This window comes from Cetorhinus maximus, chromosome 16, assembly GCF_964194155.1.
Source record: "Cetorhinus maximus chromosome 16, sCetMax3.hap1.1, whole genome shotgun sequence".
NCBI lineage: Eukaryota > Metazoa > Chordata > Chondrichthyes > Lamniformes > Cetorhinidae > Cetorhinus > Cetorhinus maximus.
In genome coordinates this window covers 88,126,501-88,140,717 of record NC_135894.1, presented here as the reverse complement: position 1 = coordinate 88,140,717, position 14,217 = coordinate 88,126,501, and the positions used below count along the sequence as shown (strand labels likewise).

Genomic DNA, 14,217 nt, shown 5'->3' with positions numbered 1-14,217 from the left:
GCAGGTGTTCTGCAAAGTGGTCGCCCAGTTTGCGTTTGGCCTCTCCAACGTAGAGAAGACCGCATTGGGAGCAGTGAAGGCAGTAGACTAAGTTGGGGGAAATGCAAGTGAAATGCTGCTTCACTTGAAAGGAGTGTTTGGGCCCTTGGACGATGAGGAGAGAGGAAGTGAAGGGGCAGGTGTTGCATCTTCTGTGTGGGCATGGGGAGGTGCCATAGGTGGGGGTTGAGGAGTAGGGGGTGATGGAGGAGTGGACCAGGGTGTCCCGGAGGGAACGATCCCTACGGAATGCCGCCGGGGGGGTGAAGGGAAGATGTGTTTGGTGGTGGTATCATGCTGGAGTTGGCGGAAATGGCGGAGGATGATCCTTTGCATGCGGAGGCTGGTGGGGTGATAAGTGAGAACAAGGGGGACCCTATCATGTTTCTGGGAGGGAGGAGAAGGCGTGAGGGCGGATGCACGGGAGATGGGCCGGACACGGTTGAGGGCCCTGTCAACGAGTGTGGGTGGAAAACCTGGGTTAAGGAAGGAGGAGGACATGTCAGAGGAACTGTTTTTGAAGGTAGCATCATCAGAATAGATGCGACGGAGGCGAAGGAACTGCGAGAATGGGATGGAGTCCTTACAGGAAGCGGGGTGTGAGGAGCTGTAGTCGAGGTAGCTATGGGAGTTGGTAGGCTTGTAATGGATATTGGTGGACAGTCTATCACCAGAAATTGAGACAGAGAGGTCAAGGAAGGGAAGGGAAGTGTCAGAGATGGACCATGTGAAAATGATGGAGGGGTGGAGATTGGGTGGAGACCTGCTGAGTTTTTCCAGGTAATTCTGTTTTTGTTTTTGATTTCCAGCATCCGCAGTAGCTTTTTGTTTTTATCCCTAGTTAGTACATGTTTGTTCAAGACCAAGTTTCAGGAATTGTTTCAATACCTTATGAAATTATTAAGTAGTTAACCATGTGAAGCTGACCTGGATCACTCATGACCTTCCCACTCTTGAGTAACGTGGCAATCTCATATTCGCTTTCTGACCCCTTCCAGTAGATATTTTTTTTAAAATTCTAGTCTGTTTGAGGAAATATATTATAACAACCCTTCTGCAAATGTTTTTAAAAAACTTAGAAGGTCTCACTCTCAGTTCTTTTTGGTTGGCTGCAACAGGCCTCTTAGACTTTTGTTTACTTGATCCAGCAGAGAGATTATGGGATAACTGAACAAAATATTTTTCTTATTAATTCGTGGGATGTGGGCATCGTTGGCAAAGCCAGCATTTATTGCCCATCCTTAATTGCCCTCGAAGGTGAGTGAGCTGCCTTCTTGAATCGTTGCCGTCTGTGTGGTGTAGGTACATCCACTGTGCTGTTAGATAGAGAATTGCAGGATCTTGATACCGTGACAATGAAGCAACAGCAAAATACTTCCAAAGTGAGGATGGTGATGGCACAGAATGGAACTTGTAGCTAATGGTGTTCCCAGTTGCCTGCTGCCCTTGTTCTTGTAGGCTATAAAGGTCATAGCTTTGTGTCGTCGAAGTAGCCTTGGCAAGTTGATGCAGTGCATCTTGTAGATGATACAAAGTGCAACCGTGGTACGTCAGTGATGAAAAGAATGAATGTTTAAGGTAGTGGATGGGATGTTGTGTCAATCTTCTTCAGTGTTGTACTCGCCAGGCAAGTGGAGAGTATTCCATTATACCTCCTCCTGACTTGTTCCTTGTAGATAGTGGAAAGGCTTTGAAAAATCAGGAGGTGGGTTATTCTCTGCAGAATACCCAATCTCTGACCTTCTGTATTTATGTGGGGCTTGTGCATTAAGTTTCTGGTCAGTGGTAACCCCAAGATGGTAATGGTGGGGAAATTCAACAATGGTAACCCCAAGGAAAGGTGCTTAGACTCTCTCTCGTTGAAGATGATCATTGCCTGGCACTTGTGTGGGGCAGATGTTATTTGCCACTTATCAACCAAAGGTCTTGCTGCATGTGGGCATGGACTGCTTCACATGTCTGTGTACAAAGTAATTCAAAATGGCACATTACAGTTTTTTAGTTAGAATAAATGGCAAGTTGATGTGCTTGCGTGTTTGAAATGTAAATGAATATTGTACATTCTTGAATTTTTTTTTCTTGATATACCTTGTGAAAGGATTCTAGCACAATTTCTAGTTTTGATGCTTAACTTTAATTTGCCAGGGCCACTATCGCCTGTGTGATGCCTTGTTCTTGATGGGAGAACACAAGCGAGCTATTGATGCTAATACCAAAGCTCAAGAATTGTGCAAGGATGTTTCGGATGGAATTCGGGATTTAATTCAGCAGAAAGAAAAATTCCTTAAAAAGCTGCGAGATGAAAGTAACAATAATTTTATTTATATATATATATATATATATACACACCTCTTGGTGTTACCTTTTTGATTTAAGTAAAGTTCCAAATTTGATCAACTCCACCTTTAAAAGTCTATTGCTGATTTTTCCTTTTTCAACTCTTGCAATGTGCACTGATTGCATTCATGAATGATGCACAGTGCTAGTGTTGGAGTCACTGCAAGCCCATCCAGTGACATTCCATAATCAGTTATTCGAAATGAATCAGGATGTGTGTGTATTATAAGAATTTAATTCAACAAAAAATTGAAGATTGAAATTAATTCTCATTGAGGTGCAGAAATTTAAATTCAAGATTTATCATTTTGAAATCCTATGATCCTTACTATTGCAGTTAGGAAATGAAGATCATGGTTCTTTTTGGCTGTGTTTGCCTTATGTAGTGCTTGTACTCATTGAATTTTACCTGTATGTCTATTTTCTTGACACGCACACTAACTGCATTCTGTACTACCCTTATTTTGAGTAATTTTGCTCTTTCTTCCTGTTCAAGAAGAAAATAAATTATTGTATAAAGGAAGTTGTTACATCAGTACCCCAACTTTTTCCTTCTGCATTTTAACCACCTTGTTTGTGTCTATATCCAGCATTGTTCTGCATCTGCTTTCTAAGCTTATGCCTGTGTATCTCTGTAGCAGATCACTAGGAACTTTGACAGTGAACAGCCCTACTAAAATCAGAAGCTCCTCATGTCAGACTCTGAGTCACTCATTATACTTCTGTAGTGCTATGTATTTTACCACCTTGGTGTGCCATTTCAAGAATTTTTCTTTCAAAAACTTGTATTGATAGTAATATGTTTTCAATTTCCTATTTGTCTAATATCATAATTCTTGCTGTGTCTGTCTCCTACCTTTCTTCGCTCTACACAGAATAAATGGAAGTATTTTCGATCATTGCTGCTGCACCACTTTAATGTAAACTGAGTCGTCATAGTTTTTATTTTCACAGTTCTGAAATATTGATCTCAGTGGTGGATTATTATTTGTTCCTGTAATTCAGTGTCAAGGTTGGCCCAGTGACTAACCAGTCACAAATGAAGGAACTGTTTTTAATCAGCATCATAAACCTTTACCATTTATCTTTTTATATACATTTTTAAAATTTGCTTTTCTTCAGATCGTGGAAGACCAAAGGCTGATGGATTAAAGGAAGAACTAAACACCAAAAAGTAAGTCTGTTTGTATGATAGAGAAATGGGCCACCTTACTTTCAGCTGATCTGGAACTCTCCAAAAGTCTGAAGTTTAGTTAAGTTTTGCATTTACCATTTTACTCAACTACAGGCTACGGTTAAAGTTTCTTTCACAGTGTTAGTCGGTGGTAAATAAGCTGCCTGTTAGTGGCAGTTGGACAGTTAGGTGGCTAGTTAGAACCTGGCAATTGTCAGCAAGTGCTGACTAAGGACTTTGGAATTTTTGGTAGCAAAAGCCTCCTACATTTATACTAACAAGTGGAGTAAGTAGCATAGAGTTCAGTTCTACAGAGTATTGCTTCTTCAGAGCACCAAACTCGGGAAATGCATTGAAGCTTTAGAGTTGTTTCCTTTCTTTCATAGGATGTAAGCATTGCTGGAAAGGCCAGCATTTATTGCTGTTCCCTAATTGCCCTTGTCGTGAAGAGATGTTAATGTCTATAATGTTGTTGGAAATTATTTTTAAAATGGAATTGTAGTGGGGTCTGTGTCAATGTGTGTGTGTGACTTAATTGGATTAAAGCCAACTAGTCTGGGTGCTTTGATGTACAGTAGTTTGAGATGTTAGATGGTAGTAAGGAGGATAGAAGGTAAAGTGTAAATTTGCATTAGTAGAATAAAGCATTCAAAGGTGGGAATAAAATCTTGCACCTAGCTGGGACATGCCAAGCGATGTGTTTATATTACTAATAAAATTAGTGGGATGAAAATATTATTGTTAGGAAAGTGTGACATTAAAAACCTAGGATACCATGGAAAATTTACATTCAAAGGGGAAGCTAGGTATAAAGAGGGAAAGGAAATTGTGCGTAAGGCAGAGGCATTTAAGATCTAACCAGCCTGTAAGCCTCCAACTGTGTCTGCAAAGGAACCTCATTTTGAATTCATTAGGTCAAATATGCTTTTCCTGGTGTTTGTCTAAACCCTATGGGTTACTGTTGCTTTGGTAGAGATTTACCTGGGAGTGATTAATTTGGGGATTTGTTTAAAAGTTATTATGGTAGTAATTTGTAGACATGTGTATGTGTTTGATTTGCTGTTAAATTAATAAATGTTTAATTTAGTTAGATATTTAAAAACCTCTTGAGGCCTGGCAGTCTTATTCCTGAATTCAGAGCTGCACCTTAAACATATCAATTGAAAATATAGGTTATGACAGTTGTTCAAGTTTCCCTCTGTGGTTTAAACAACTCAGTCTTTACCAACTGCTGTGTCGTAACATTTGAAAAGGTGGTAGTGAGCTGCTTTTCTTAACTGCCACAATCCTTCTGGTGTAGGTAAACCCTCAGTGCCGCTTGAAAGAGTTCCAGGTTTTTGGCCCAGTGAAAGTGAAAGAAATGCGATATAGTTGCAAATCAACATGGTTTGTGAACTAGAGGGGAACTTGTGAGTGGTGGTGTTCCCATGCAACTGCTACCCTTGTTCTTCAAGGTGGTAGAAGTTCCAGGTTTAGAAGGTGCTGTTGAAGGAGACTTAGTGAGTCGCTGCAGTGTATCTTGTATATGGTACACACTGCTGCAGCTGTGCACTGGTGGTGGAGAGAGTGAATGTTTAAGGTGGTGGATGGGATGTTGATCAAGCAGGGTGCTTTATCCTGGATGGTGTGGAGCTTCTTGAGTGTTGTTGGAGCTACACTCATCCAGGCAAGTGTAGAGTATTCCATCATACTCCTGAAATGTGCCTTGTAGATAGTGGACAAGCTTTGGGGAGTCAGAAGGTGAGTTACTCACCACAGAATTCCCAGCCTCTGACCTCTTATAGCCACAATATTTGTGGTTCTGGTTAATGATAAGACCATAAGACATAGGAGCAAGAGTAGGCCATTCAGCCCATCGAGCCTTCTCCACCATTCAATGAGATCATGGCTGATCTGGTAATCCTCAACTCCACTTTCTGCCTTTTCTCCATAGCCCCTAATTCCCTTACTAATTGAAAATCTGTCTATCTCAGCCTTGAATATACTTAACGACCCAGCTTCTACAGCCCTCTGCAGTAGAGAATTCCACAGATTCACTACCCTCTGAGAAAATAAATTCCTCCTTATCTCTGACTTAAATGAGTGAACCCTTACTCTAAAATTATGCCCTCTGGTCCTAGACTCTCGCACAAGGCGAAACAGACTCTCAGCATCTACCCTGTCAAGCCCCCTAAGAACCTTATATGTTTCAATAAGGCTGCCTCTCATTCTTCTTAACTCCAATGATTAGAGGCCTAACCCAATCAACCTCTCCTCAAAAAAAAAACACCCCTCCATACCGAGGATCGACCTAGTGAACCTTCTCGGGAGTGTCTCCAATGCCAGTATACCTTTCCTTAGATAAGGGGACCAAAATTGTTCACAATATTCTAGGTGTAGTCTAACTAGTGCCTTATATAGTTTTAGCAAGACTTCCCTATTTTCCTGCTCCATTCCCTTTGAAATAAATGCCAACATTTCATTTGCCTTCCCTATTACCTGCTGAACTTGAATGTTAGCTTTTTGGGATTCATGCACAAGGACCCAAATCCCTCTACGCTGCAGCTTTCTGCAGTCTTTCTCCATTTAAATAATATTCAGCTCCTCTTCTTCCTGCCAAAGTGCATAATCTCACATTTTCCCACATTATAGCCCATTTGCCAAGTTTTTGCCCACTCACTTAACCTGTCTATATCCCTCTGTAGACTCCTTGTGTTACCCTCACCCCTTGCCCTCCCATCTATTTTTGTGTCATCCGCAAACTTGGCGATGGTACATTCACTCCCTTCATCTAAGTCATTATATATTGTAAATAATTGAGGCCCTAGCACTGATCCCTATGGCACTCTGCTAGCTACAGACTGCCATTTCAAAAATGCCCCCCTTAGCCCAATTCTCTGTCTTCTATTAGTCAGCAAATCCTCTATCCATGTTAATATACTACCCCCAACACAATGGGCATCTTATTAAGTGCCTTTTGTGTGGTACCTTATCGAATGTCTTTTGGAAATCCAAATATATTACATCTGCTGGTCCCCCTTTATCTATCCTGTTTGTTACCTCCACAAAGAATTCTAATAAATTTGTTAGGCATGATTTCCCCTTCATGAAGCCATGCTGACTCTGCTTGATTGAATTATGTATTTCTAATTGCTCTGCTATAACATCCTTTATAATAGACTCCAACATTTTCCCAATGACAGATGTTAAGCTAACTGGCCTAAAGTTAGCTATTTTTTGTCTCCCACCCTTTTTGAATAAGAGTGTTACATTGGCCGTTCTCTAATCTTCTGGGACTTCTCCAGAATCTAAGGATTTTTGGAAGATTACTACCAGCGCATCCACTGTCTCTGCAGCTACTTCCTTTAATGTCCTAGGATGCAACCCATCAGATCCAGGAGACTTTTCGGCCTTTAGCCCCATTAGTTTCCCTAGTGCTTCTTCTCTAGTTATTGTATTTGTTTCCTCCCCCCACCACCCCCCCAAAAATTAACCCTTGATTATTTAGTATTTTTGGAATGCTATTAGTGTCTTCTACAGTGAAGACTGAAGCAAAGTATTTATTCAACTCCTCTGCTATTTCCTGGTTCCCCATTATTATTTCCCCAGCCTCATTCTCTAAAGGGCCTATGTTCACTTTGGCCTCTCGCTTCCTTTTTATTTATTTAAAGAAGCCCTTACTGTCTGTTTTTATATTACTTGCTAGTTTACCCTCAAACTTTATTTTCTCCCTCTTAATTTTTTGGTCATCTTTTGTTGGTTTTAAAAACTTTCCCAATGCCCTAGCTTACCACTAATCTTTGCCACATTGTATGTTTTTTCTTTCAATTTGATACTGTCCTTAACTCCCTTGGTTAACTATGGCTGGTTTATCCTCTTCCTTGAATCCCCCTTCCTCACCGGGATAAAACTTTGTTGAGAGTCATGGACTATTTTCTTAAATGTCTGTCATTATTCATTATCCATCTTTTCTGCTAAACTACTTTCCCAGTCCGCTCCAGCCAACTCTGCCCTCAATCCATTGCAATTACCCTTATTTAAGCTTAGCACAGTTGTTTCTGACCCAAGTTTCTCACTCTCAAACTGAATGCTAAATTCTACCATATTGTGGTCACTGTTTCCTAGGGGATCCTTTACTCTGGGATCATTTACTAAAGCTGCCTCATTGCACATTACCAGATTCAAAATAGCCTGATTCCTGGATAACCGCAGGATGTTGATGGTGGAGGATTCAGCAATGGTAACACCATTGAATTATTTGTGCTGTATTGCTTGTTCATTCCCTGAGATTATTTGGGGCTTTTTGGAATGCAGTTCCTGAAATATTGTTAATGCTATGTTGCAACTGCTTGCAGTAAAAATAAAATCTAGCGCACACAATTGTTGATTTGAGTAAATATTGGTGTCATCTGCCTCTTTTTAATTAAACTATGTATCATAATTGGTTAATTGTAGGACAGGACTGGTTATTTATAGGAAAAGACTAAATCTTGTTATGCACTTGTCTGGCTGCCTGCTGAGTGGAGATCCAAAATATTTGCTTATTATGTGGATGAGTTAAGCATTTTATTTTAACTTGTAAGTTATTGTTCTAACATGTTCTGTTTCCTATCCCATTACATGTACACATTATAAAGAAAAGATATTTTTATTTCTGTTGGACTGTGGGTTAAAATTACAATGGCTGCAGTTTGAAGGACATGTTTGCTGGAACAGTGTGAGGGATATATACAATGTTACTGTCCTGGAACAGTGCCATGAACGATAGGATGGTACTGAGGAGGAGTCCAGTCTAATGGGGAACTGCCTGGCAACAACGTTTTAATTGGCTCCTGATCAGGTGACCAGGGTTTGTGTGAGAGCAGTGCAGCAAAATAGCTCCCAGCCTGAAAAGAAAAACCCCTCGCTCCTGCGTGTGTCAGATTCCAGTAATTCTACAATAATAGCTTTTTCTCCTCATATCTCTATAACCTGCTCTCTCTCTGAAAACCCCTGTCAAGAGACAAAGGGAAAAATCACTGTTAGAGACATTGAAAGGCAAGTGCTCAACCAGTGAACTAAAAACTGAAAGTACTGGAAGACCATCTCGTGTCATCAACAAAAGAACTGAAAGGAATTTGGAAAACATCGATTAAAATTAACCCATCGAGTCCTGTGCTCCGGAATTGGTGCTATTGAACTGTTGTATCCCACCCTTAAAATCCATGTTTTTGTCTGTCTTATGTGTATTATATGTGTGTGTATAGGGATTTAAAAACGAGTAGAGTTTAGGTTATAGAGTTAGAAAATAGCAGTTTGTATTTCTTTCTTTTGCCACTGGTTGAAGACAATTTGTTCATTAGGCAGTTATTTACTTATTAGTTTACAAACCTGGTGCTTGTATTCTGTTAACCTAAACTAAACAATTAGGTGGGTTGATCAAACTTTTTTCACATTTGTGGCAGCTCGGGGAGCAGTGGGGCTTGATATTACAGCGCACTATCCCCAGTGAGTCGTGACAAAGTTTGGAGGCTCAGGTTGGGGATATTTTGGAACAAAAGACAATGACAACTTGGGTGTAGATTTAGTAAGTAATAAAAACTAAAAGGAAACACCAGGTTTGTGCTGTCAAAAAATAAGATGGCACTGGAAACCGCTAAAGGTTTCCTTCAAGTGGAAGAGATGTCCCTGATAATTATACGAAGGATTCCAAAAGCCAGGTTAATTGATTTGGCAAGTAAATGAAGAGTAGGACTGCCTGCCAAAGCTGGGAAGGCGAGATAATCGAAGAGATAGCACAGCATTTGAAATTGGAAGAAATACGCAAGAGACCAAATTCTCCATCTTGGAATGGGCTCAAATTCAGTTGCAAATAAAAAATTTGGAGCTAGAGGAAGCAGAAAAAAGGCAGAGAAAGAAAAAGTAAAGGAAAGAGAGGGAGCAGTCCAAAGGGAGTTAGAAATGGCAAGGTTACGCAGACAGGAAAGAGAAAAAGAGAGGGAGAGAATTCCTGTTTAGAATGCTGGCAGTTAAAAAAGAGACATCAGCAGGTGAAGCAGGACTTATTTCTAGATCAGAACCCAGTGGGGAGATGTTTAAATTTTTACGAGCTCTTCCAAGGTTTGAGGAAAGGGATGTTGAAGCACTCTTTGTTTCACTTGAGAAGATAGCTAAACTGATGAATTGGCCAAAGGAAAACGACATTGCCCATGCAGAGCAAATTGACAGGTAGAGCACAGGAAATTTATGCTTCACTGTCAGAGGATGTTTCTAGGGATTATGACGTGGTGAAAAAGACCATTTTGAGTGCATATGAGTTGGCCCCTGCAGTATATAGACAAAAGTGGTGGAAATTCAAGGAAACAGCCTGGGCAAACTTACATTGAATTTGAAAGGATTAAGCAAAGTAGTTTTGACAGGTGGATACAAGCATTAGGAGTTGAAACTATCTATGAAGTTCTCAGACCATTCTCTTGGAAGAATTTAAAAACTCCCTACCTTCTGTAATAAGAACCCATGTTAAAGACCAAAGGGTTGCAACTGCTAGACAGGCAGCAGTAATGGCTGACGATTATGAGCTGATCCATAAAACTAAACCTTTTTCTATCACCCCCAAAAATTTGAAACGGATAGAATGTGGGAGAGTGAAAGGAAGGCAAGTAGTCAGGGTAAAGAATGGATAGCTCAGAATACCTTGCGATCTCCTCCCCAGATCAGGAAGGAAGGTACTGAGGGTGGAGGTGAAACTCAAAGGCCTAAGTGTTTCCATTGTAATAAAGTGGGACACATTTGTTCAGAATGCTCGAAGTTGCAAGGGAAGCCCATGGGACTTGTTGGAGTTTGTAAGAGTGAGTCCGAAAAGGGAACTTAAAGAAAATGCCACAGATCAAATTGTAGCTTTAACTACAAATAAGGGACTGGAGGTAACCACTGCTGTGAATGCAGATGAAGTGAATAAGGGAGATGAGAGATATAAAAGATTTTTGTCTAAAGGAAAGCTAACCCTTTTTTCATCAAATGATGTAGCTAAAGCCATAACTATATTAAGGGACACAGGAACTACATAAACCGTTTTGCTGGTGAAGGACTTAGTTTTCCCTCCAGAGAGTTCAATGAAAGCTAAAGTATTGGTAAGCTGGATAAGCGGAGAGTATATCCCCGTTCCATTGTACAAAGTGCATTTGGAGTGTGATTTGTTGTCTTGATCGTTGGTTGTAGGAGTGGTTGAGGAACTATGTGGATGGAATTGATTTACTCCTGGGGGATGATTTGGCAGGAGTAAAGGTTATAGCTTCGCTCATAATTACGGAAAGTCCAAGAGAGGCTAAAGAGATGGAACAGTTACAAGAACAAGTCCCTGGTATTTTTCCATCATGTGTGGTGACCAGAGAAATGGCTGAACAAAGTCCATCACTAGAGGTCAAAGTAATGCCACGAGCAGATGTTAGAGTAGCCGAAACTTTCTTTAAGGATGAGGATAATTCAAAGGAAGTGTTCGGCAGGTCTTCATTAATTGAGGCTCAGAAAGCAGATCCAGAGTTAAACAAGTTAGCACAGTCAGCTCACGCTGAAGATGGGGTGGGAGGAGTTTCGGAGTGCTATTACATTAAAAACTGAGTTCTGATGAAGTGGGGACACCCTCATAAACTTGCAGATGAGGAATGGACATTGTTCATCAGATAGTGATACTGCCCAAATATCATAAGGAGATACTGCGAGTAGCACATGAAATTCCTATGGCAGGACATGTAGGAATATGGAAAACCCAAGCATTGATAAACAGGCATTTTACCTGGCCAATTCTCCATAAGGATGTAGTGCAATCTTGTAAGACGTGTCATACATGTCAGGTAGTAGGTAAACCTCAACATGTAATCAAACCAGCACCTTTAATACCCATACCAGTTTTTGAAGAACCATCCAGACAGGTATTAATAGATTGTTAATAGATTAATAGATTGACCATTACCCAAAACAAAAGCAGGACATCAGTATATCCTTACAATCATGAATATGACAACTGGATTTTCAGAAGCTATTCCATTAAGGACAATTACAACTAAGATGGTAGTGGAAAAGTTAACTTAGTTTTTCACTCATTATGGCCTACCAATTGAAATAAAATCTGACCAAGATTGTAACTTCGTCTAAAATTTTCCAGGACATAATCAGTAGTTTGGGTATCAAACAAATAAAGCCTACTGCCTATCACCCACAGACACAGGGAACTTTAGAGAGATACCATCAGACTCTCAAAACCATGATTAAGACCTATTGCCATGAATACCCAAAGGATTGGGACAAAGGATTAGATTTCTTACTAGTTGCTTCTAGAGATTCTCCAAATGAATCTACTGGATATAGTCCATTTGGATTGATCTATGGTGATGAAAGGTGAGATCCATTAAAAGTGATTAAGGAAAAGTTTCTAAAGCAAAAAGACGAATCCTCCATGTTGAATTATGTGTCCATCTTTCTAGAAAGACTTACAGGAGCATGTAAAATAGCACAAGAGCATTAAAAAATTTCCCAAGCGAAAATGAAAGAATGGGCAGATAAACATTCTACAACTAGAACGTTCCAAGCAGGAGAGGAAGTATTGGTATTATTGCCTTTGCAGGGTGAAACCTAGAAAGTGAAATTCAGTGCCCCCTACAAGGTAGTTAGGAGAGTTAGAAAAGTGACTTGCCTGATAGATACTCCTGAGTGGAGGAAGAAGAAACGGTTATGTCACATAAACATTTGAAGCAATATCATCGCAGCGAAGATAATAGGAAAGAGCAAGTATCCCAGGTGGTAGGAGTAATGGAGGATGACAGAGACAGTGAGGGTAAGGTAGAGGGAGAAGAAGACAGTGCACAAAGCGAACCTCCTACAATTCGGCTAGCCAATACGAAAATACTGGGACAGTAAGACACTGTGTCCTCATATTTAGAGGAAGGACCACGGGAAGATCTAATAAGGTTACTTAGGAAGTATAAAGGAATTTGTAGGGATGTACTACATTAGCTAGACATGATGTGAATATAGGAGACTCAGTGCCGATAAAACAACATCCCTATCGGCTGAGCCCAAAGAAACAAGTTCAGGTCGAAACAGAGATCAAATATATGCTGGAAAGTCAACTGATTGAGCCTAGCCAAAGCAACTGGAGTTCACCAGTAGTGCTCGTTCCAAAGCCGGATGGATCAACTAGATTTTATATAGTCTACCGGAAAGTGAATGCAGTAACGAGGACGGATTCATACCCATTTCCTCAGTTAGGAGATTATATTGATAGGGTTGTCACTGCCTCATTGCTTTCTAAAATTGTTCTATTGAAGGGGTACTGGCAAATGCCATTAACATCAAAGGCCAAAGAAATATCAGCCTTTGTTACACCAAATAGATTGTATCAATGTTGAGTCATGCCATTTGGGTTTTAAAAATGCCCCAGCTACATTCCAGAGACTTATGAATCAAGCATAGCTGAAGTACATAACTGTGTGCTTTCTTTAGAGGATGTGGCACATGGGAAGAACATCTAAAGGAATTAGAGGACCTGTTTAAGCAAATGCAGTTGGCTGACTTAGTCATAAATATGGCCAAAAGCGAATTTGCAAAAGCAAGGGTAAATTACCTAGGTCATATCGTAGGACAAGGGCAAGTGTTGCCAAGAACAGCAAAAGTGAACCCTCTAATAGAATTCCACATTCCTAAAACTAAACGAGAAATCATGAGGTTTTTTGGAATGTGTGGGTTTTATAGGAAGTTTGTGCCTAACTTCAGCACCATAGCTGTACCTCTCACCAATTTGTTAAGAAAACGAGCAAATGTGGTATGGTCAGCTGAATGCCAAGCAGCCCTTGAAAAGCTGAAGGCAGTCTTAATAAATGAACCAGTGTTGGCCACACCTGACTTTACTGAACCTTTTAAAATGGCACTTGATGCTAGGTGCAGTCCTATTACAAGATGATTAATTTGGGATAGAGAAGTCGGTGGGGTACTTTTCCAAGAAACTAAATCAATATCAGAGAAAGTACTGTACAGTGGAAAAAGAAAATCTAGCATTGTTGTTGTCTCTTCAACACTTTGAAGTTTATGCTTGACACAATAACAAAGAAACACTAATCTACACTGACTACAATCTGCTGGTGTTCATTGAAAAGTTTAAAACTCAAAATGCAAGACTGTTTAGATGGAGTCTGTTGTTTCAACCATTCAATGTAAAGATTGTTCACATTGCCGGCAAAGATAATGGGATAATCCCGGGTGTAAAATACTAAAATAAGTTAATGAGGTAAGAAATGCTGACGATTGTACAAGGGGGAGGAAGGATGAATGGAAGTAAGTCCTGTGTTTTGTTGTCCATGTGTCACATACCTTGTGATGAAACGTGTTTTGAAATGGCGTTTCATCTTTTAAGGGTGGAGGCATGTAAAGAACATATCTTTTTATTTCTGTTGGACCATGGATTAAAATTACAATGGCTGCAGTTTGAAGGACATGTCTACTGGAACAGTGTGAAGGATATATACAATGTTGCTGGAACAGAGTGTGCCATGAAAGACAGGATGGTGCTGAGAAGAAGTCTGGTCTAATGGGGAACTGCCTGGCAACGATATTTTAATTGGCTCCTGACCAGGTGACCGGGGTTTGTATAAGAGCAGTGCAGCAGAATAGCTCCTAGCCTGAAAAGAAAGAGACCTAAAACCCCTTGCTCCTGTGTG

At 40.3% G+C, this 14,217-nt stretch overlaps 1 protein-coding gene across 1 annotated transcript in view; it reads left to right on the top strand.

Moving 5' to 3' along the window:
• ttc3 (tetratricopeptide repeat domain 3) overlaps positions 1–14,217 on the top strand; it is a 120,022-nt gene that overhangs the window by 34,150 nt on the left and 71,655 nt on the right. The window contains exons 12-13 of the mRNA XM_078560306.1: positions 2,185–2,344; positions 3,499–3,550. Of these exons, the coding sequence (XP_078416432.1) occupies positions 2,185–2,344; positions 3,499–3,550 (212 nt within the window). The remainder of the gene's footprint in view (positions 1–2,184; positions 2,345–3,498; positions 3,551–14,217) is intronic.